At 38.8% G+C, this 22,283-nt stretch overlaps 2 protein-coding genes and 1 pseudogene across 2 annotated transcripts; all 3 read right to left on the bottom strand.

Annotated features, from left to right (window-relative positions):
- Window positions 1–1,066: 1,066 nt before the first annotated feature.
- On the bottom strand, window positions 1,067–3,859 carry LOC122663232 (L-type lectin-domain containing receptor kinase IX.1-like). The gene is made up of 2 exons (XM_043858922.1): window positions 3,660–3,859; window positions 1,067–3,401 (listed from the first exon to the last, which is right to left on the bottom strand). Exons 1-2 carry the CDS (start codon window positions 3,857–3,859, stop codon window positions 1,067–1,069), a joined length of 2,535 nt encoding a protein of 844 aa, XP_043714857.1.
- A 2,786-nt stretch (window positions 3,860–6,645) lies between these two features.
- Window positions 6,646–8,104, bottom strand: LOC122663231. The gene is made up of 4 exons (XM_043858921.1): window positions 8,066–8,104; window positions 7,174–7,952; window positions 6,940–6,952; window positions 6,646–6,840 (listed from the first exon to the last, which is right to left on the bottom strand). Exons 1-4 carry the CDS (start codon window positions 8,102–8,104, stop codon window positions 6,646–6,648), a joined length of 1,026 nt encoding a protein of 341 aa, XP_043714856.1.
- A 10,085-nt stretch (window positions 8,105–18,189) lies between these two features.
- On the bottom strand, window positions 18,190–20,179 carry LOC122663230 (annotated as a pseudogene).
- Between the last annotated feature and the right edge of the window lie 2,104 nt (window positions 20,180–22,283).

Genomic DNA, 22,283 nt, shown 5'->3' with positions numbered 1-22,283 from the left:
CATCATTTGGGAACTCTGGAAAGAGCGGAACAATAGGAAACATAATGGTAGAATGCGCCCTGCATCGGCAATTATAGAAAAGGTGAAGAGTTGGATAAGAGAGATACCGCTTAGGGGTGACTTTGCTAAAAAAACCCTCCATGAGAGAGGAGCTGATACTGCAAATTTTGAACCTCCATCACGGGCCGCATAGGCAGACCCCTCCGAAGGCGGTCTCATGGCGTTCTCCACCCAATACGATAATGTTGAACATAGATGGGGCTTGCAAAGGGAACCCTGGGGTGGGGGGAGGAGGAGGAATTATAAGGAATCGTGAGGGGAGAGTGTTAGCGGCTTTCGTTAATTTTTATGGAGAATGTACCAATTCCATTGCGGAGTTTAGGGCTTTGCGGGATGGCTTAAAACTCTGTGAAGAGTTGGGATTCAATGATTTCTATGTGAATTCAGACTCCAAGTTTACAGTGAATTGTGTGATTACTAGAAGCTGCAACATCTGGAAGTTATGGTATTGGTACAATGAAATAGAAGGACTTCTGAAATCCTTAAGACCTAAATTTGCATTCATCTTTAGAGAAGGTAACCGGGCAGCTGATTGGTTGGCGAACTTTGAGTGCAGGAATGGGAATAACACTAAATTTGAGGAGTTTAGTGTGCTACCTTCTGATCTCAATCGTATCATAGGGGACGATCACTATGGAATTCCTTTGTTAAGGATTGGTAAGTAGAGGGATCTGTAAGGGTGTGAGAGGATAGGAGAGTAAGTGTGAATCACCTTGTTTTTGGGTTGGGGTAAGGCGGGCACGTCCCCCCCTTGTAAGTTTTTATTATTGGTTTCATCAATAAAAGTATGAAGAGCCAGCCCGGGTCCTAGAGAATATTCGGGTTAAAAAAAAAAAAGAAAAAAAAATTAGAAAATATACAGAATTAATAAATTGTAAAGCAGTACCTTATACAAAAAAGATCTGCAATTATTATTACATTAAAAGTGAGGGTGGGGGAGAGAACTGCAATCTTGAGCTTAATATATTACATTAAAAATCTTGAGCTTAATATATTACATTTATGTTTACCATGTATTATTCAAGAGGGAAGACGAGGCTGAAGTTGAAGCAAATGATGACATGTTTAACTTGGTTGAATTAGTGGTGCAGCTTTTGGACGTACATTGGGTATGACTTGTATCACATTCCGTAGAACCCTGGGAAGATGTAATCGAGAATGTATTCCTATACAATGGAGAAGAAACACTTACCTTATAATATGGGAGAATGGGCAGTTGAGCATCAAATTTTAGAATATGTATAGCTTGTCCAATAGAAGGTCGGAGATTGTAGTCTTGTTGAGCACACCATAGCCCAACAACAATCATGCACTCTAATTGCTGCTTCTCAGAATCCTTACATAGACTTGGGTCAGCCGCTTCGAGATGCTTTCCATTTCCATAGAGCTCCCAAACCCATTTTACTAAACTTACTTCATTTGGATCAGCCGTCATCCCAATGGCCTTTCTCCCACAAGCAATTTCCAAGAGAACAATGCCAAAGCTATAGACATCAGATTCTTTACTAGCCTTCCCACTAACAACATATTCAGGTGCCATGTATCCCATGGTACCAGCTACATTGGTTGTTTGTGTCCCTTTCCCATGTTCCACTAACCATCCTCCCATGGTGGTACTAGCTACATTGGTTGTTTGTGTCCCATTCTCATTATCCACAAGCCTAGCCAGACCGAAATCTCCTAGTTTAGCATTGAAATTGGAATCTAAAATTACATTGCTGGATTTTATATCTCTGTGGATGACACATTGATCCCACCCTTCGTGCAAATATTGTAATGCAGAGGCTAAGTCTAGAGCTATCTTGTACCTCAATTCCCATGCCAAGGATCCCCTGTTTCGAAATAGATGGAAATCAAGGCTTCCATTGGGCATGAACTCATACACAAGAAGTAGCTCCTGCCGTTGGTGACACCAACCAAGAAGGTGCACAAGGTTCCTATGCCGCAATCGACTAATGATCTTCACCTCCGATCCATATTCCTTTATCCCTTGTTTAGACCCTTTAGAGATCCTCTTCACAGCAAGTTCCATGTTGAGATCGCTCAAAAAACCTCTATAAACACCACCAAATCCTCCCTCTCCTAGCTTTTGTTTCTCATCAAAGTTACTAGTTGCTCTAGCCAATTCAGGATAGGAGAACTCCCTAGGTCCTGTGGGCACATCTAAGGCCACATCATCATCATCATCATCATCTGGTTTATGTTCTCTGTTCTTTCTCCACCTGAAAAATGAAAACAAACCCAAAACAGTAATCATGGCCGCTCCACCGACAGCCAATCCGACCACCATTCCTAACTTGTTTTTGCTGGATGTTACCGTATTATTCGAATTATCAATTCCCAAACTCGAATTGAAGTTGGTTGCTCCCGTGTTATTATTGGAATTAATATCAATTTCCAAACTGGAACTAAAGTCCCAGGAGTTGAGCTGATGTAGTTCGTAGGCAAATCCTGTGGATGCAGAAAACCCTACAGTGACCTTTTCTGGAAGATGATCTCTCAGATTAACATTGTAGTTAAGGCTACAGATCTCACAAGAAAGAGTTTTATCAGCACAAGTCAAAACAACACTCAAGTTTTGGGAACTTGAATCATAACTGACCAACGCCTCCCATGGCCTAGAATGATTTCTCATCCAAGTCCATAGATTACCATTACATGAGCTATAATTCACAGATATAATGGAATTGATGTCAATACCTATGTGATTCTCATCTGGGTCCCAATCGTTCTTGAAAGTATCGAACTCCACTGCAACGATGGAATTATTAATTGTTGAATTACTGCTTTCTGGTGTGGAGTTGAAAAGACCAAGACCACCACCTTCTATATAATCGTGTATTTCAGAATCATAAGGAGCAAGGAAGAAAGTAAGCCCATCTCCGACGCAGTAGTAATATGAGTAGCAATAATTCTCGTAGCCTAAGGAATTTCTGAAGGTGAAGGAGAAATGGGTGGTGAAGTTGGTTAGTTTTCCCGTCTTCTTGTCCCAGAGCTGAACTGGAGCATTATACAACACTCTACCCTGACTATCATTACTGGATTGCTCCTGTCGGTTTCTTGTGAGATCGATGATTGGATCAGAGAGTTGTGCATCTTTCTGGGGCACGATGGTACCATTAGTACCCCAAACTGAATAATTGAAACTGGGGAAGTTGAAACTCAATGATGTTGCGGGAGGGTTAAAAGCAAGAAATACAATAACGAGAACTGATGAAGAACGAGAATAATGAAAGTGATAAGCTTTGGAGATTGGTGATGCCAATTCCCTGATAATATATGAGCCATGATTTCGGTTAGAGTCTTGAAGCTGAAGCTTGGATGGGCTAGTGCAAACAGAACTGAAGATTTCTAATGCCAGTCAGTTAAGGTTAAAGGGTTGGATGTTATATTTATTTATTTTTATTTTTAATTAAAACCTTTTGATTTATTTATTTTTTTAATTATTAAAAATTAGAGTCAGTCAAAATGACATGGACTATTAGAATCTTCGATCACCTACTGCAGCGACCGCGACTTTGAAAAATCGACTATCACCGGAAAAAAAAAAATTTGAAAAATCGACAAACCAAAAGGCCCCACTAATTGCGAAATGTCACCCAAGGAGGGTTTGCAGACGAGAAGTTCCTGCCTTCAACTTCGTTGGAGTTTCCAGTGAGATGTTCCAAAGGTCTTCTCTTGCCCTCAAAATCGCAGTTGTTCCAGAGGTCTTCTCTCGCCTTCGAAATCGCAGTTGTTCCAAAGGTCTTCTATGGTCTTCAAAATCGCAGTGAGAAATCGCAGAGGTGTTCTTTGTCATCGGAGAGTGAGAAAAATGGGAAAGAGAGCTATCATTAAAAAAATGGGAAAGAGAGGAGAGACAGGAGAGAGAGAAGCGGGAAAGAGGTTTTGGAAAGAGAAACGCCTGCGACACTTTTTTGGGGAAGTGGATCAACGTAGTATTCAAAATTTACAGAGGAGAGAGGAGAGAGAAGAACATTAAATGCGATCAAAAAGCGTTTTTTTTTTTTTTTTTTTCATGATAAAAAAAAGAAAATGAGATTTTCAGCGACCCCCTCTGTTGGGCCGTGTAATTAATCTCGTCCCATTAAGTGTCAATATATCAATTTGGGTCTAAATACAAATGGGTCAACTCTATGGAATGGTTTCTACCAAAACTCTGTGGAATGGAAATGATTAAACTATCCTCTACACTAAAATATTAAAAAATAAATGATAAAATAGAAAAAAGGGTTGAGGTTTTCAAGGGTGTCTTTTGGACCATTGGATCTGAACAAATAAATCTTAAGTGTTGATTTGGAATAAAACATAAATTTGGGAATCCACTCTTCCTCTCGAAACCCCATTCCCTCCCTGACCTGCATTTTGCTCCGGTAGCTTTCGTCCCCGACTCCATGCCTCTGTCGTATTTACCTTCCAATAAATCAGTAGCCATTTGTATGTTTGAGTATAAATAAAAAAAAGAACAAATTACTCAGACCTCCCCTGGTCTTACTGACAATTCAGTGAACCACCCCTGCCCTTCTGACAACTACTCAGACCTCCCCTGATTTCCAAAATGGGCTTCACTTAGCCCCAGTCCATTAACAGCGTTACAAATATGCATTCACTGACCAAATTACCCTTAGTTATATAGCACCATTACACTTCATATTCTCATTATCCACACCATCTGAATCGAGCAAAGGAGAGACAATAGGGGTTGAAGAAGAAGAGGGGCGACTGGAAGTTCTTCTCCGACGACTGAAATTGATCTCATTCCATCACCGATCGACAGGTAATCAGTCCGGTGACCTTGTTCTTACCTCCGGCGACTGCAACTTCACCTACATTGCTGCTTCACTCCCTTCTACTACCCTGTTGCTATTCATTCCATCTGAACTTCAACCCATATAGCTAAGAATCACCCCAACTTCAAGCTTGAACATTCTATTTTACCAATACATGCAGTCCCTCACATTCCAGCAAGCTCCATTCCATTTTGTGAAGTCTGATTTAAAAAATCATGTTTGCATTTTCCTTATTAGTTATGAAACTAAGGTTTTTTTTTTATCCGAAATTGATTTTTGAGCATATAAAATTCATTTCAAATTGCAACATAGTGATGTTGAACTAGTATATCATCTGAGTTGCATGATTTGTGCAGGTATGATGTCAAGCTCCAGTGTGAATGATAGTAGATGTAGGCAAGGGAAATATATAAACATCAAATGCAAATGTCAAAAAAGGGCTGCTGTGAAGATCTTTGAGTCGGCTAAAAACCCAAACAAGCTTTACTATGTATGTCCTGATGACATTTGTGGGTTTTCTTCATGGTGTATGCCTGTGGATTCACCAGGGGAATATGGTTTGACTATGGATGCTCGAGAGGAAAATGGTGTTACTAGGAATGCACTAAGAAATGTGGGAGAAGTTAGTCTAGAAGATTTCAAAAGTTTGAAGAGCAGAGTGAAGAAGCTGGAGATGTTTAATAAAACACTACAGATTTTTGGGAAAATCATGATAGTTTTGTTTGTTGTTATGGTTGTGGTCATTATTGTAAAAATTTGAAATAGGGAAGATGGGAACCTTGAACGAACTTTTGTTCATTGTCAGCTTTGTTATCTTTTTGTGGTTTAAAGGATGTAAGAACCCCTAATTTCTTAATGCAATGGTTCCTTGTTTGTGGTTAAAGAGTTACTCTTAGCTTTGTTTCTGAAATATTTGACATGAATGGTGAGATCCAATGACATTAATCAATGGCTTATCTCATTAAAAAAAGAGATATTATTGGCTGCCATCAGTAAACATGGGATTCCATTTATAGAGCTACAGACCTCCTCGGATTTTGATCTATACTTATCACTCCCTTGCTGTATTCCTAAATTTTAGATAGCAGCAACCCAATTTAGATATAATATCAAACCCTTACTGCCCATGCAGAATCCCAGGTTACTTCTCCTCACAGACTCTCAAATTTGATTTTCTATATTTAAATACCATGCAAGAAGATTACCATTAAGGTTTGGAATCTTGCTGAAAAAATAAAAACTCCAGCAAAGTAACTTGCTAGATAGGCTGCACTAGTGTTCAAAGCTACATATACTTCAATAACATGTGGCATCCAAATTCTAAAGATCCATGTGGCAGCAGCAACTCATGCACTACTTCTGTTGTTCATGTGAATGTCCTACTCCAACTCAAATACATCCAAGCAGTGACAGTAACAATGGTATTGGACAATGAAGACCTGTGAAATACACATAAACTCTATACTGTTCCATTACTTCTCAAACACAAAGAAAACATCAAATTGTTTTGCACACATCATCTATACTGTTCCATAAACAACCATAGAAGCCCAATAGTTTCACCAAATTAACTTAATAACAAAATAACAAAAAAACACAACGCAACAAGGTGGGTTGGCAGCAGCAGCAGGACCATCACCACCACAACAGCAACAGCACCACCACCATCATAACAGCAACAGGACCATCACCACCACAACAGCAACAGCACCACCACCATCATAACAGCAACAGTACTATCACCATCATAACAGCAGCACCATCATCCTAACAGCAACACATCAGCATCAGGAAGTCAGAATGGTCCAGGTTCATGAGGACCATGGGTAGCTTTCTCAGCCCTCCTTGCCTTCTTCTTGGCTAACTTGGTAGCCATTTTTGCTAATCTATGCTCTTGTGCAGTGACAACTGAGGTTGTAGAAGATGCCATTGACCTTGTCACCCTTTGAGATGAGCTGGTTTCACAATGTTTATTACTCTTCTGCTTTCCCTGTAAAGGTCCATTCTCAATCAGTTTCAACAACAAAATTCTAAGAGCTCAAATTCTAATCTACTGGAGCTCTTTGGCAGCCCCTGTTATATTACATACATGAAAACATAACCTGTTAGAGTATGTTTAAAAACTTTTAGGAATAATACCTTGACCTTGATCTCTTCCTAGAAGAAGAACCCTTCTCGCCTCGGAGCTCTTTGACAACCCCTCCTATTGTGCCCTATTTCCTTACAGAAATCACATCTGATACTTTTTTTGGACTTCCTAATATCTTGAGAGGATTGTTCACCAGGTTCCTTTCTTCTACTCTTGTGTGGTCTACCAGGTAACCTCCTCAATGGTGGAGGCTGCAAGATAAGATTGCCATCATTATCATCATCCAACAGGAGGCTTACATCTGGTAATGGGTGTATCATGGTCTGATGTGCTTCTAGATATGTTTCTACTGTAAAATATTCATCACAGTAATCTTCTATCTTTTTTCTCTTAAAATTAATTGATGCTGCACCATGTTTGCAAGGTAGTCCTGTAGCACTCCACACTCCACAATCACAATAACTATTCTCCAAATTGACTACAAACTTGTACCTCCCATCTTGTACCTCAAACTGATTTGTGGATGCAGGATAAACTATACAAAATCTGGACTCACTTTGTACTATGTCCAATCTCTTCTTCATTTGTGGTGTCACCCTATCCACAAATGAGACACCCATTTCATCTCTCTTATGTAACCTACCCATCAATCTCAACCTTATCTCATCAATCAAGGTAAGGATTGGTTTGCTTCTTGACTGTCCTATCCACTGGTTGAAAGACTCTGTCATATTGTTAGCGACATGGTCACTCTTGATCCTATGGTCAAATGCATGTCTAGTCCATGCTGATACTGGATTTTTCATCAACCAGTCATGGGCTTCCTTATTGAGAGACTTCATGGCATTCATTGACCTCTGGAACTGAATGGGATTGTAGGCTCTGACAGCAACCCAGAAATGGCTCTTTAATAGTGCACCAGGATAATTCACTTTAAAGTTGTTGTGCAGATGTCTGGCACAATGCCTATGGTTGGCATATGAAAATATCTGTGCTATTGCTTGGGAGAGTCCCTATAAAACAATAAAATGAAATTGATCAAAATTTATGTGATGTATAGTACAAGTCATAAACAAATTAGTTTCCAAAATTGATCTAAAACAAGAGCAAACCTTACTCATCATACCTTTTGTTTATCAGTCATGAATGTGATAGGAAACTCCATTTCTGCATAAATTGAATCATGCAAGTGTTGTAAGAAGAAGATCCAGCTATCCTTGCATTTAGATTCAACAACACCAAAAGCAACAGGGAATAGTCCATTATTCCCATCAACTAAAATTGCTGCCAATAACACACCACCATATGGTCCTTTAAGGTGGCAGCCATCTAGGCCTATAAATGGCCTACACCCATTCAAGAATCCCTTCTTGCATGCTTCAAAGCAGATAAACAGGCGCTTGAATACTCTTACTTCTTTCAATAGCACTGTTCTCAATTCAGATTCTATCACATAATTGCTCCCTGCATTTTTTTCTAATAACTTATTTCCATATATTTTGGCAAAAGTGCATATGACTCAGCATGTGATCCTTCAATCCACTCCCTTGCACAAACCCGAGCCCTATAATATTGCATTTTGTGAGGCTCAAGTTGTCATTTGTCTTTCAACAATTGCTTCATTGTCTCTTTTTTCAAATCTGGGTCACTCCTCAATTTGTCCTCAAGTTTTTTGGCCATCCATGTTGATGTTGCATTATTATTTGTGCTAACTCTGACACAAGTGTGCTCTGAGATATATGTTTTAATCATATAAGTGCCCACCTCATCAATAGGTGAAGCATGGCACCTCCACATACATCCATCACCTTTACAAATTACAGTAACCCTTGACTTTTCATTTTTTTGTCTCAGAAATTCAAATCCCTCTTAAATAGAATAATCAGCAAGAGCAGCCCTGAATGCATAAACATCAGTAAAAATTTGTCCAACTTGCAAGCTAATTCTTTCACCCTCCTGATTTACCCCATTTAATCCATCCTCTTCATCTGACTGGTAATCAGACAACTCATCCTTACACTCTACCTCCTCTGATTTACTATGTTCAGAATATCCATCACTCTCACCATCACTACTATCTGTAGATGTTTCAATTTCATCCTCAGAACCCTCTTTCCATTCTTCATCATCTGGATCAGACATTTCAAAGCCCTCATCATCAGTAGCATCCTTGGTACCTGAATCATCTTCTCCACCCCCTTGAGCACTACTCTCCTGTATAGTAGCAGTTTGGCTACTTGAATCAACATGTCCACCCCCTTTAGCATTAGTATCCCCTATAGTGGTTGTACTTTGACTTGACACCTTTACCACACCAACACCTCCAGCACACTTGCTAGCAGTCTGAACATGCTCAAAACCAGCAGCAGTATCACTAAGTTTAGCACAACTTCTACTTGATGATCTGATAGTAGAAGGAGTCTTAGTATTTGCACCAACTGTGCCAATACTCTTACTATTAAACCTCACAATATTATTACCCATGGTAGTGGCACCACCTCTCCTAACAGTAGACTTTTTAGGTCTTATGGTGCTAGGACCACCTCGCTTTTGAATATCGAGTTCCGGCTGTCTCCATAGTTGATAGAAACTCATCCTCTCTAACTCGCCAAACCGCTTACCTCATCCCTACCTACCACATCATCAGGATATCCATTAATGGTCCAAGTATTTGTTATTTCCTCACTAGCTTGCACATTGTATACAATTACTTCAACTGCATCCAATTGTTCAGCCACACAAAACATTTTTAAAACATCCATATCACACATCACTTCCATCTCTTGAATCATATCAGGTAACATGAATATCATCTGGAAAGTCATTGTTTTTCCCTTAGGGATATGTCTCAAGACTGAACTGTAGACATCATATACCATATCAAGGTATCCATATTTATCTGGGTCTACATATCTCTCTGTAGTCCTCCCATAGTAATGATAAACTATTTTGCATACAGTACCCATATTGTTTCAAACTAGTACTCAAATAGTGGCCTGCAATGGTTAATATATACATTTAACTCATCATAAATTACAGACATGATAGATTTTTGAGAATGCACAATTAATTCACAATGTTTTACTTGCACTAAAAATACACATGGATTAATAGCATCACATAGCATAAAAATGGGGGGTGGGGGGGATTTAACTTACGGTTGAGCTATTGGATTAATGACATTACATTCAATATCATAACAGAGCATGACAGAACATAAAAATGGGGTGGGAAGGGGGACTTCTGCGGTTAATTTTTGATTCCATAACAGAGTATGGCATAGCATACCAATGTTGTGGGGGATTTAATTTACAATAAAGGGCTGAGCTATTATGGATGAGCTAAAAAATGATACGGGAAAGAGAAATTGATTTGTTTTTTTTTTTGGTAGAAGGGAAGAGAAATTGATTCGATAAATCATAACAGAGCATAAAAATGGGGGGGGGGGGGTTTTACCTTACATGAAGGGGCTAAGCTTGGGTTCTTGGTTCAGGGATGAGTATCAACTCAAAACCGATGAGTGCTTCGATTGGGGTTTTCAGTCTGACAAGAGAAGGATGAGTATCAGTTCATAGTAGCATAAATGAATGAATAAGATAGATTCATAAGGAGAACAAAATACCTTGGGGTTTTTGGCTAGAGAAGATGAGAATGGTTCAGTCCGAGAAGATGATTATCATTTCATGCCACCGTAAATCACTGAAATCGATGGGGTTTTTGGCCAAAGAAGATGACAATGTTTCAGTCCCAGAAGATGATGATGCTTCAGTCCCAGAAGATGATCCACCCCTAAACCTCAGCGCACGATGGGAGGTGAGTGAATCGATCCATTGCAGGTTAGGGTTTCGGTTTCATTGAGAGCTTGTGAAAGTTAGAGATGACGATGGGTTTGCTCTTTAGGTTATCTATTCATTAAGGGGTAATAGGGTAAATTCATATTAGGTAAAAACTTATTTTTTTTTTTTCGTTTTTGAGCAATTATCCGTTACCTATCATTAAAAAACTAACGGACTGGGGCTAAGTGAAGCCCATTTTGGAAATCAGGGGAGGTCTGAGTAGTTGTCAGAAGGGCAGCGGTGGTTCACTGAATTGTCAGTAAGACCAGGGGAGGTCTGAGTAATTTGCTCTAAAAAAAAACTCTCTGAAGGTAGTCATGGCTGTCAGTAAGGGACAGGGAGACTGGCAATGGTGGTTGCCGGGGTGAGGTCGTCCTCTCTCCTGTGACCTATGATCGCTTTAATAAAAAAAACCTGCAGAGGTAGCCAAGGCTGCCATTAACGGACAGCAGGGTGATTGGTTAAAGGGCAGCGACAGAGATGGTCGCCGGAGTGAAGTATCTCTCTCCGGTAACCTGTAACTGTTTAGATTAAAAAAAAAAAAAACAAAACCCTGGGCAGCCAGGCTGCCATAACCGTGATGCTCTCATGGGCCAGCCCCAGCCGGACTTCCCCTTTAATAGTTTTGTTGCGGTCGCCGGCCTCTCTGGTAACCTACAGATTAAAAAACAAAACAACTTCTGCAAGTCACAGGGTGGGTTAGGTAACCGAATGAGGAAGAATGGGTATTTTTTTGGGTTGTTTTTCTGGCAAATGGACACCGACCGAAGTTTCATTGTTGTTTGTCGTGGTTTTTGAAAACCGAAAAACCGGAGCACCGTCGGGTGAAGCTGCAGTTGGCGGCGATTTAACTCCAAAGTATCCAGGCACAAGTGTTGATTCCCATCTTTCCATTTCTTCCATGTTGAATCAAACCCTAAACGATTTTAAGATGAATGTTGAAAACAAAAAAATAGAGAAATCAGAAGAGAGCAAAGGGTTTCAAAACCCTTCTTCTTGGTTTGATTCAATTTCTTCTTCCTTTCGATCAAAGGCGAGCATGAGTCCTTGGGAAGATCCATTTGAATTTTTTTTTACCTAAATCTGAATCCATTTGCAGGTTTGGGAAGATGAATTGTAGGTTTTGGGGAAACCATTTTTGGAAGATAGAGGGCATTTTGGTCAGATGACTTGCTTCACTTGTTTTAAGGAGAGGGGCAAAACAGTATTTAAAAAAAATCTAACCTGCTCACATCACTAATTAACAGTTCAAAGACTTTTTCCGTTAGTTTTTTTGCCCAAATTGATATATTGGACCTTAATGGAGTGGCATTAATTCCACGGTCCAACAGAGAGGGCGTCGATGAAAATTTCCCAAAAAAAACTAAAACAAACCTTAGAGTACATCTACAATAAGTCCTTCCAGACTTAAGCCCATATTACGTGCCATATTTTTAGCTAAGGCTTTACACATATCATCTTCTATCCTTTTGTATTTTACATCCTGAGTACGCCTAGATAAATACAACAACTTTTTGAACCAAACTAACGGCCAAACACTTCGGGTTGGAAAAAGAAGCATATCAGGAATTTTGTCATTGTCCACCCAGATCTCCTTGACAATCAACCCCAAGTCCAATGCTCCATCACAGCCTTTGTAGATCGCAGAAAGAACAGATACTAATTCTTCGGTATTAGAAATAGTTCTTGTATCAAAAAACTTAAGTCTGCCATGCAACAAAAACATATAGGACCACCCTGTAGTCGTCAAACCTGATTTGGCGAATCCTGTACAGATCAACACAGGGGAGTTAATGGTGGGCAAAGAATGAGGTAACCTCTGCAAAGATACTTGAGAACTAATATCAAGTACATCCAGGGAAGAAATTGTGTGTGGGGGGGGGATATGAAGTTCTAAAAGCCATTTGTTCAGCATACCCACAACCCAACAAGGGCTAAGTTTAGGTGGAGCCAGGACAGCCTTGTTCCTAGCTGCCCAAATAAAATACCAAGTAATGCAAAACACACTAAAAATCCATCGGAGCATAAGTTTGTCTGTTTTAAACAAGAGAAAGAAAAGCCGGCATACGGTCATAGGATTCTTCAAATCAAAATATTCAGTTCTTAATCCCAAAGGGCCTCCTGCCCAAACGTGTTTGACCCAATCACAAGAAAAACACAGGTGCTATAGGGATTCAATACAAGTTCTACAAAGAGCACACGTTGAGTCAAGCTGGATCCATTTTGAAAGAATTGCCTTGGTATGTAATCCTGCATTCAGTAAGCGCCAAGTGAAAACCTTGAATTTTGGATGAATAGGAATTTTTCAAAAGAATTTCCACCAAGCGAAATCAGAAACAAAGGCATTGTCACACATAGCCGAATTAAAAAATCGGGCTGCTATTTGGGTTGTAAGAATGCCGTTCTTGGCTTTAATACAATACCATCGGTCTTCCCCAACTGAAGTCTGATGGAATTCAGGAATCTTAACAAGTATTGTTGAATTTCAGGCTTAAAGTGGGGAAGGTCACCTAGATCATGATTAAGAAAGGATCTTAACATGGCTTTTTTATCAAGAGGGGAAAAAGTATAATGTTGCATTGAGACAACATTACCTGGCAGCTGGGGAGTCCACTTATCATACCAAAAGAAAGTAGATGACCTATCTTTTTGACAACTAATTTTTCCAGATTAGGGATGATGGACAAAATGGTATTCCACACCCAAGATCCCTTCTTGGTTCTTATGGAAAGGTTGAAAAACGAACGCTTATTAAAGTATTTTCCCTGAAGAATTTTTGCCCATAGAGATTCTGGCTCCGTCAACAACCTCCAACCTAGCTTGACCAATAATGCTTAATTATGAGTTTCTGTCTTTCGAAATCCCAACCCTCCTTTTGCCTTTGGCTTACACATCTTATCCCATGAAATAAGTGCACCTTTCCTTTTAGACACATTATGATCACCCAACCAAAATCTAAGGCACAGAGAATCAAATTGATGACAGGTTTTCCGAGGAAATCGGAAGCAATTCATTAGAAAAGTAGGGGTCGAAGCTAGGATTGATTTAATTAACACACTCCGTCTGCATAGGAGAGCAGATTAGTCTTCCAAGAGGCGAGGCGTTTTTGCATTCTAGTAATTACCCCTGCCAATTCTTTATGCTTGAACCAATAAGCCTATGCAATGTCACTTACAAAATTCTAGCTACACTCCTTGCATCACACCTTAAAAGTATACTCAACTCCTTTATTTCGCCCTTCCAAGCTGCCTTTATCCTTAGTAGGTAGATTACCGATAACATTGTTATAGCCCAGGAGATCTTCCATTTTCTCGATCACACTCAGGGTAAAGCTGGCTTTGCAACTTTAAAAATTGATATGTCAAAAGCCTATGATAGAATTGAATGGAACCTGCTCCTATCTATCTTCAAATTCCTGGGTTTTAGTGATAAATGAGTTTCTCTAATTGAAACTTTGATTTCCACGACCTCCTTTTCTATTAAACTTGACGGAAGCCCATTTGAATTCTTCCAGGCATCTAGAGAGTTGCGACAAGACTTCCCACTAAGACCATATTTTTTCTTGGTAGCTATGGAAGTTCTATCCCGTCTTTTCTCGATCTATTGTGAGTTGAATCTTTTTAGAGGAGTGAAGGTTTCCAGATTGTTTTTCACATACGATCGAAGGATTAGTATCAACCTCATGTCATCCATCCATAATAGGAACTGGATGGACAGCACGGTGTCAGAACGGGAGAGGATAAAAATGCATAGTACGTGTGTCATCTAGCCTCAGCAGGTCGACCCCCTCCAGTTTATTTTGGAATCTTCATTTTGTTTTAAAAATTATTTAAACTAGAACACAATTAAAAGAAAAACAACTTTAAATAATTCATATAACCTAGGAGGAAAAGACCCGAGTAAATGAAAATTCCCACCAAGACTAAAATCCAAAATTTCCAAATTATGATTAATTCTCACACATTGACTAATCACAGTATAAAATAAAGATAGATTCAAAAGAAACCGAAGAGTATAGAAAATCTATGCAAACATTCCTAAAAGATGAGCCCTTCTTGATCGGCCAGCAAGGGTTGAACTTCCAAACATTCCCAGAGTGGTTATAAAATCTAGTTAGACTGACGTTGAAAATTTTGAGGCCCAAAGGAATCGAGGTTTGACAACAACCAATTTCGGAGCAAGATCCGTTTGTCACCCTATTCACGCTACCGCATAGAGACACACACCCACTCGTAAAGTTTTTATCACCCACTTTAATGTTAGAAACAGTGTCGCATCCGATGGCTATGAACTTGTTGCGTCTTGATGAGAACGTGAATGGCCCCGATTCGTTCAGTGTATACGAGTAGACTCGCTCGTCTGTTTTCTCTCCAAGAGAATTGAAGCATTGATAAGCATAATTTTTACCCCTTTTCTATTCAATAATTCAAGGAAGAATGTCTTTCTCCCCACTTGCTCCCCCTTTCCCTATTTATATTCCTTTTTTTTTTCGGAGTTAATCAAGAACACAAGAAGATATATTTAGTCAAGGTAGGAACTGTAGTATTTGGAATTTTCCACCACTACTTTTTGGGGTAGTCTCAAATCAACATACAAATTAGGGAAGCAATTATTTGTACGCCAGCATTCCCATGTGTCTATCTCTCTTTTCCTTAACACAAGGGGGTAGAGGTATCTTTTCACATGGAAAGGAGAGAGATAGACTCATGGAAGTGCTGGTGAAGACCACACTCTGGGACAGAGAACTTTTTCCCTACAAATTAATAGCCTCCTTCCATAATCTTAATCTTTGATGCTAGTTGTCTTTTGTGTGTATCAGATTTCAAAAAATTCATACCGTTTCCATCAAGCATATGGACATGGTGTTACTCACGATTCAGTCAAAGTTCTCTATCATGAATTAATACTGACTATTCCACGAGGCACATATATTTTTGCTCTCTTGATTGTCGATACAAACCCTTAACCTACCATTGTTTAACTTTCCACAAGTTTTTAATGTTGAGGGTAAGTGAGTAGGTGAGAGCGAAAAGGATGATGTTTGGCATTAGACACAAATTTCGTTGTTCCTTTTGCCAAACCCCCCCCCCCCCCCCCATTTCTCTACAACTGATCTTTCCTCAAAAAAATTAAGGCCCCCCTTCCCCCTCTGCTTCCTTTATAAGTAAGGGCATTTTTGTCGTAACAGGTTTTTAACTGACACATTTAACGGACTAGAGCTAAGTGAAACCAAGTTTGAAAAGTAAAAGAGGTTTGAATAATTGTTGGTTCGTTGAATTGTCAAAAACGTCAAGAAAGGTTAGAGTAATTTACTCTAATGTAAAGTAGTAATAGTAAGGTTGAGTTGGTTAGGGTAAATAGCATATTTAATCCACTTATTTATCCAATCAGCTGATTACATTTCGTGTTAATTTGAGTGTATGTAAATTATATGTGTGGCATTGTATATATGAATAATAATAAGGTTTTAGAAGTCTTTTTGAAAGATAGGTAAAGGTATTTTGTGGTATATAATATTTTATATATTTTTTAATATACATATATGTAGTTTTTTTTTTCTATGTTACCCAATTATATGTATATTTTTTATTTTATTTAAGTCTATTATGCTTTTTTTTTTGGTATTTATAAATTATAAATTTGGGAAAAAGAATGTTGCGTTGCACAGTGGTTTCAACGCCTAGACACAACATATGAAAAAATGACCGATGCGTCCTTCATGAAATGCTAAAATCCAGCCCTATTGATACTCCCGTGCACGTTGTGATTGACCCTCACACGTTATGATGGTTCACATGAGGCTGGCAAGGATTGAGGCGTGAAAGAGAAATGTTTGGCCCATTTTTTTGCTTCAATGTGGCAGATCTTTATCGTCTCAAGTGCAATATATTGCCCAGTGCATCTACGTGATGCATGAAATGATGCACCACACTACGAGAGTGATGAATTTTTATCCTCTCAAATGTTGTATATCGCCCAATGCGCCACGTAGGTGCACTGGATTCACATGTCTGACTACCTGTAGCCCAGTCCAACACCACCGGAATCTTCTTTAAAAACATAGCTAGCTGAACCGGGTTTGATTGGTCAAGAAAGCAAAGTTGCAAGCAGAGAACTTCCAATTCACAGAGTTATTACCTAAACTCGTAACACTAATATTAAGAGTTTTGAGACCTGAAGGAATTGAGGTCTGGCAAAAACCAATTCTAGAACAACAGTACTCCTCTGTCACTTCAAGCGGCTCGGTACGATATCGCACAGAGACATGCACGTAAATTTCCAAGGCGTATGTATGATGCAGCGATGTTGCATCCGATGGCTGTGAACATGTTGTTGTCTAACCATGAGAACGATGATTGGTTCAGTTCATACTTAACCTATTAAAAATATCTGTAGCAAAATCTCCACATCTATATATTTGCAGCGGAAAAATCCGCACTACAGATTGGCTACGGAAAAATCCGCATCTATAGATTGGTTATAGAAAAAGCCACAATTAAAAATCCGTAACTATATAGATTTGTTGTCGAAATAACTGTAACTAAAAATCCACAGTTATAAATTTATTGTGAAAAAATCTGCAATTAAAAATCTACAGCCACAGAGTACCCTTTTCCTGCAGTAGAAAATCCGCAGCTACAGACATAGCGACAACACTTGTAGCTGTGGATAGAAACCATAGGTAATCTGCACTCATAGGCTAATGTTGCAGTTTTTTTTATTTTTTACTGTGGAAAAAAACGTAGTTAAAAACCTTTTTTTTTTTTCTTATGAAAATGTAATCACACAAACCACACACCAATCCCAAAAGGTTAACCGACTTTTGGGACCGTGGAATGGCGGATATACACAACACACAGCACACTCACACACCCGATGTGGGACTAAACCCACACACCCGATGTGGGACTAAACCCACACACCTTTTTCTTTTCTTGATGAAAGTGTAATCACACAAAAGTTATAAGCCTTTTTTGTTGTAGTGAAAGACACTTAATCACATTTATTACTTTCACTAACTACTCACAGTTCCCTTTCCTTAACTGTTGTTCGTTGGATTGTTGACTTTAACATTAGAGAGTCCACCTCAGAGCCAGCTCCGATCATCTCTTTTGCTCTAAATTTATCTTGTGGTGTACAGGTCTCCCACTAACGTGGCAGATCGAATTCTAACGACAACACATGGGTAGTGTTTCCCATCAAACAGTTGTTTTGAAGAGAGGATTCCTACACAATACTCTACTCAAAAAAGGCAGAATATCAAGGAAGTATCACACCGCAATAACATGAGCAAGGAATGTCCTACTAATTCAATAGGAATTGAATACAATAACATGTGAAAACAATTCTAAATTTCGAAAGAGAAAAATCAAATTGAAAGAATCAGAGGAAGAAGCTAAAGCATATAACATGTTTAACTTGGAATCATTGATGCATCAACTATGGACAAAAATTCTGTAGAACCACAGGAAACTGCAGGCACCTTACAATATGGGAGAATGGGCAGTGGAGCATCAAATTTGAGAACATGAATCGCTCTTCCAATAGAAGGTCGGAGATTATAGTCATGTTGAGCACACCATAGCCCAACAACAATCAAACACTCTATTTGTTGTTTGTCGAAATCCATACCTTGACTTAGATCAGCCGCTTTGAGATGATTTTGACTTCCATAAAGCTCCCAAACCCATTTTACCAAACTAACTTCACTTGGGTCAGCAGCTATCTCAACAACCTTTCTCCCACAAGCAATTTCTAAAAGAACAATACCAAAACTATAGACATCAGATTGTTTACTATCCTTCCCAGTACTAACATATTCAGGTGCCATGTATCCGGTAGTACCAGCTACATTGGTTGTTTTTGACTCTTTCTCATGTTCCACAAGCCTAGCCAAACCGAAATCCCCAAGTTTAACATTAAAGTTGGAATCAAGAATTACATTACTGGATTTAATATCCCCTGTGGACGATGAATTGTTCCCACCATTCGTGCAAATATTGTAATGCAGAGGCTAAGTCAAGAGCTATCTTGTACCTCAACCCCCATGTCAAGGAACCCCTATTTCGAAATAGATGGGAATCAAGACTTCCATTGGGCATGAACTCATACACAAGAAGTAGCTCTTTCCGTTGGTGGCACCAACCAATAAGTTGCACAAGGTTCCTATACCGCAATCGACTAATGATATTCACCTGTAGGAATAAAATATCATGGGCAACAAGTATCAGACTAGAAATTTAATAAACAAACAATAAATACAAGGCTTATCTGATTTAACATGGCAAATAATTTGGCATCAAAATATTATTGTAGAAAGAAGTACATCAAAGGGAGTCCAAAGGCTATATTCACTAACTCATCGACACTGACCGACTATGGTGGGAAAGAAAACATAAACTAAAATTATATCTAAAAATGTTTTCAAAAATAATTGTTAAGAGAATGAGCAAGGCCTCCTCTCTTTATATAGGAGAGGAAGAGACACCACTAAGGGATGTCTCCAAAAGATATTCCCCAACTTATGTCTTTTTCCATAAGGTTTGCTTGTTAGCACTCAGACAAGTCTTTCAATAGGCACCCATTGACTATTTAGGTGTCTATTAGGAAAGGACTCAACCCTCCAACAAAAGCGCATTTTGAAGCTTTAATAAGAACAATTAAAAATCCAACTTCACCTCCGATGCATGCTCCATTATCCCTTGTCTAGACCCTTTAGAGATCCTCTTCACAGCAACATCCATGTTGAGATCATTCAAGAAGCCTCCATAAACACCTCCAAATCCTCCCTCTCCAAGCTTTTGTTTCTCATCGAAATTACTAGTTGCTCCAGCCACTTCATCATATGAGAACTCCCTAGGTCCCATGGGCACATCTAAGACCACATCATCATCATCTTCTGGGTTATTACCGTCTCGATTCTTTCTCCACCTGCAAAACCAAAACAAACCCAAGAACCCAGTAATCATGGCAGCTCCACCCACAACCAATCCCACCATAATTCCCATCTTTTTCTTCATTGACGGATGGTCCGTGTTTCTCGAATTATCAATCTCCAAACTCGATATGAAGTCCCAGGAGTTGAGCTGATGCAACTCGTAGCTTTCTCCAGTGGTTGAAGAAAACCCAATAGTCACTTGTTCAGGAAGATAATCACTTAGCTTAACATTATAATTAAGACTAAAGATCTCACAAGGAATGGTTTTATCCGAACAAGTCAATACAACGCTCAAGTTTAGGGAACTTGAATCATAACCAACCGAAGCCTCCCAAGGGATAGAATTATTTCTCATCCAACTCCAAAGACTAGTATTACATGAGCTAGTTTTTTCAGATACGATGGAAGATATGTCAATACCTATGTGACTATTATCTGGGTCCCATGGATCTTCATAAGTATACATGGGACTTGCCAAGCATTTGAAAATTTTCCTTTGGCCGCATGATTTGCTGAAGAGGATGATTCAACTATGCTTGTTATTCTTAGTCTTTTTGAGGATATTTCACGTTAGCAAATTAATTTTAGTAAAAGTGAAGTACTTTTTAGAAAGTCAGTATTCCTGACTTTTCAAGGTGTTTTGTTTACAAGTTCTTTTGTGTTAGTCACTACGTAAGGATGTAATTTATTTGGGTACTCCATTTTTTTCCCTAGGTGTAGATCTATTTAGTCCTTATCTGTGTACGGAGTATAACGGGGGTCTTCATGGCATTTTGTTGAACACCCTTGGAGGCCGATCAAACCCCTCCACTTGGAGGCCTTGGAAGAGAGAGAAATTCAAGAAAAATACCCCTTGAGGCTGCACTCAGTGCCCTCTTTCAAGTGAAACTTATAGAAGTCCCATATTTTTTCCCCAATTTTTTTATAAAATTCCTCAAATATCCATGGTTCATTCACTTTGCCATTGGAGCAACCACATTTAGAACGACTATTGGTGGATTCTGATAACACATTCCAACCACCCAAGGGTCCTTATACTGAGCTATGACACTCCCACGCTTCATGGGTAATTTCCCTACTTTTTGGAATTATTTTTGTATTTATTTTTATTTTTATTAGTGAAAATATACTATTTTTAATTGAATAATTCTTAAAAATATCTACTGTGTTCCAAAAAAATAGAAACTTTTATTATTTACTGGTTTCCCTAGGTTCCAAAAAATTTTTTTTTTTTAAAAAAAAATTTTGTACAGGTTTTCCCTTGTAAACATTTTAAGAACTTGTAAAATCTGAAACTATGTGGCACGTTTTGGGTTCTATCTTTGTGCTAGGTTTAAAGTTCTTGTTTTGATTAGTATGCATGTGTTTTGGTTTGAGCCAATTCAGCCTCTAAATGCATTTGATAATTTTTCTTTTTTACCCCTATTTTGGCTCTATAAAAATTATAATAAATGCCAGAGATATACAAAATTCCTCAACAAAATATGAAATATTTCTTTCATCATGCTTGAATTACAAGCTTAATAGCTACTTTCGTCCATTTATGTGTCATGTTGTGTAATGCAGGGAGGGGGGATACTTGGATTCAGTTGCTGAAGTTATTGGATTGAAGATACTCTTCTAGGCACCTCAATTCAAATGAACAAAATCAAGCAAACTCAAGCAAAAGGATGCAATTCTTCAAGATTGCAAACGTTGGAGGAAAATCAACGTTTAATTCGTTCAACATATTTTGCCCATTACAATCAAGAGACTTAGTTTAAATAAAAAGATTTCCTTCAACCCAAACTTGGATCCCCTATAATCCTATGGCCAAGATCAAAATCATATGCTAGTATTATTTTAAGAATTAGACCAATCTCAATCATCCCTTATTTAATTTCAATCATCCAAATCCTCCAATTTCTCTTTATATCCAATCCTCCTTAATTCTCTTTATTTAAATAATTGCTCAAAGTAGATAGTTGCTCAAATTAGGGAGACTTCTACAACGGTTCTGGGCTGGCTTGGTCAGGTCTGATTCTTCTTTTCTTTAAATAATTCTCAAATCAGTCATAATCTTCTTTTTTTAAAATAATTGGGAATCTATGGTTGCATCAATCCCTCCCAATTTAGAAGAATTTGCCCTCGAATAATTCACGTCACCAACAACGGTCTAGCTCCACCAGGATTCAAAGGGAACATGTCTTCGTCACTAATCATCTTTTTACCAACTACAGCGAGGACCCACAACGCATCAGTACCTCTAGTTGCCAAGTTCTCCAAAGGCACTATAAGGATTGGAGAACCAGTCTATCGAACTTCCATAGCAACGATGATAAATCGAACCAGCTGTACCTCCTTGGTCAGCAGCTTGAAAAATTGGACAGTGTTGTGGGGAGTCCTGTAACTAAACACTGGATAAAAACCATTCTCGATTCAACCCTATTTCTTGATGCATGATTCCATCAAAGGCCTTTACAGAACTTGCAAAGACGCGACTCCATAGCAGCAATTCCAACAAGGGCCCTTCGCATAATGACAAGGGACTATCAGTTGTGGCATTCCACAACTCACATATTTCGATTTAG

This window comes from Telopea speciosissima, chromosome 5 (genome assembly GCF_018873765.1).
Source record: "Telopea speciosissima isolate NSW1024214 ecotype Mountain lineage chromosome 5, Tspe_v1, whole genome shotgun sequence".
Taxonomy (NCBI): domain Eukaryota; kingdom Viridiplantae; phylum Streptophyta; class Magnoliopsida; order Proteales; family Proteaceae; genus Telopea; species Telopea speciosissima.
This window is presented reverse-complemented; position numbering and strand designations above follow the sequence as displayed.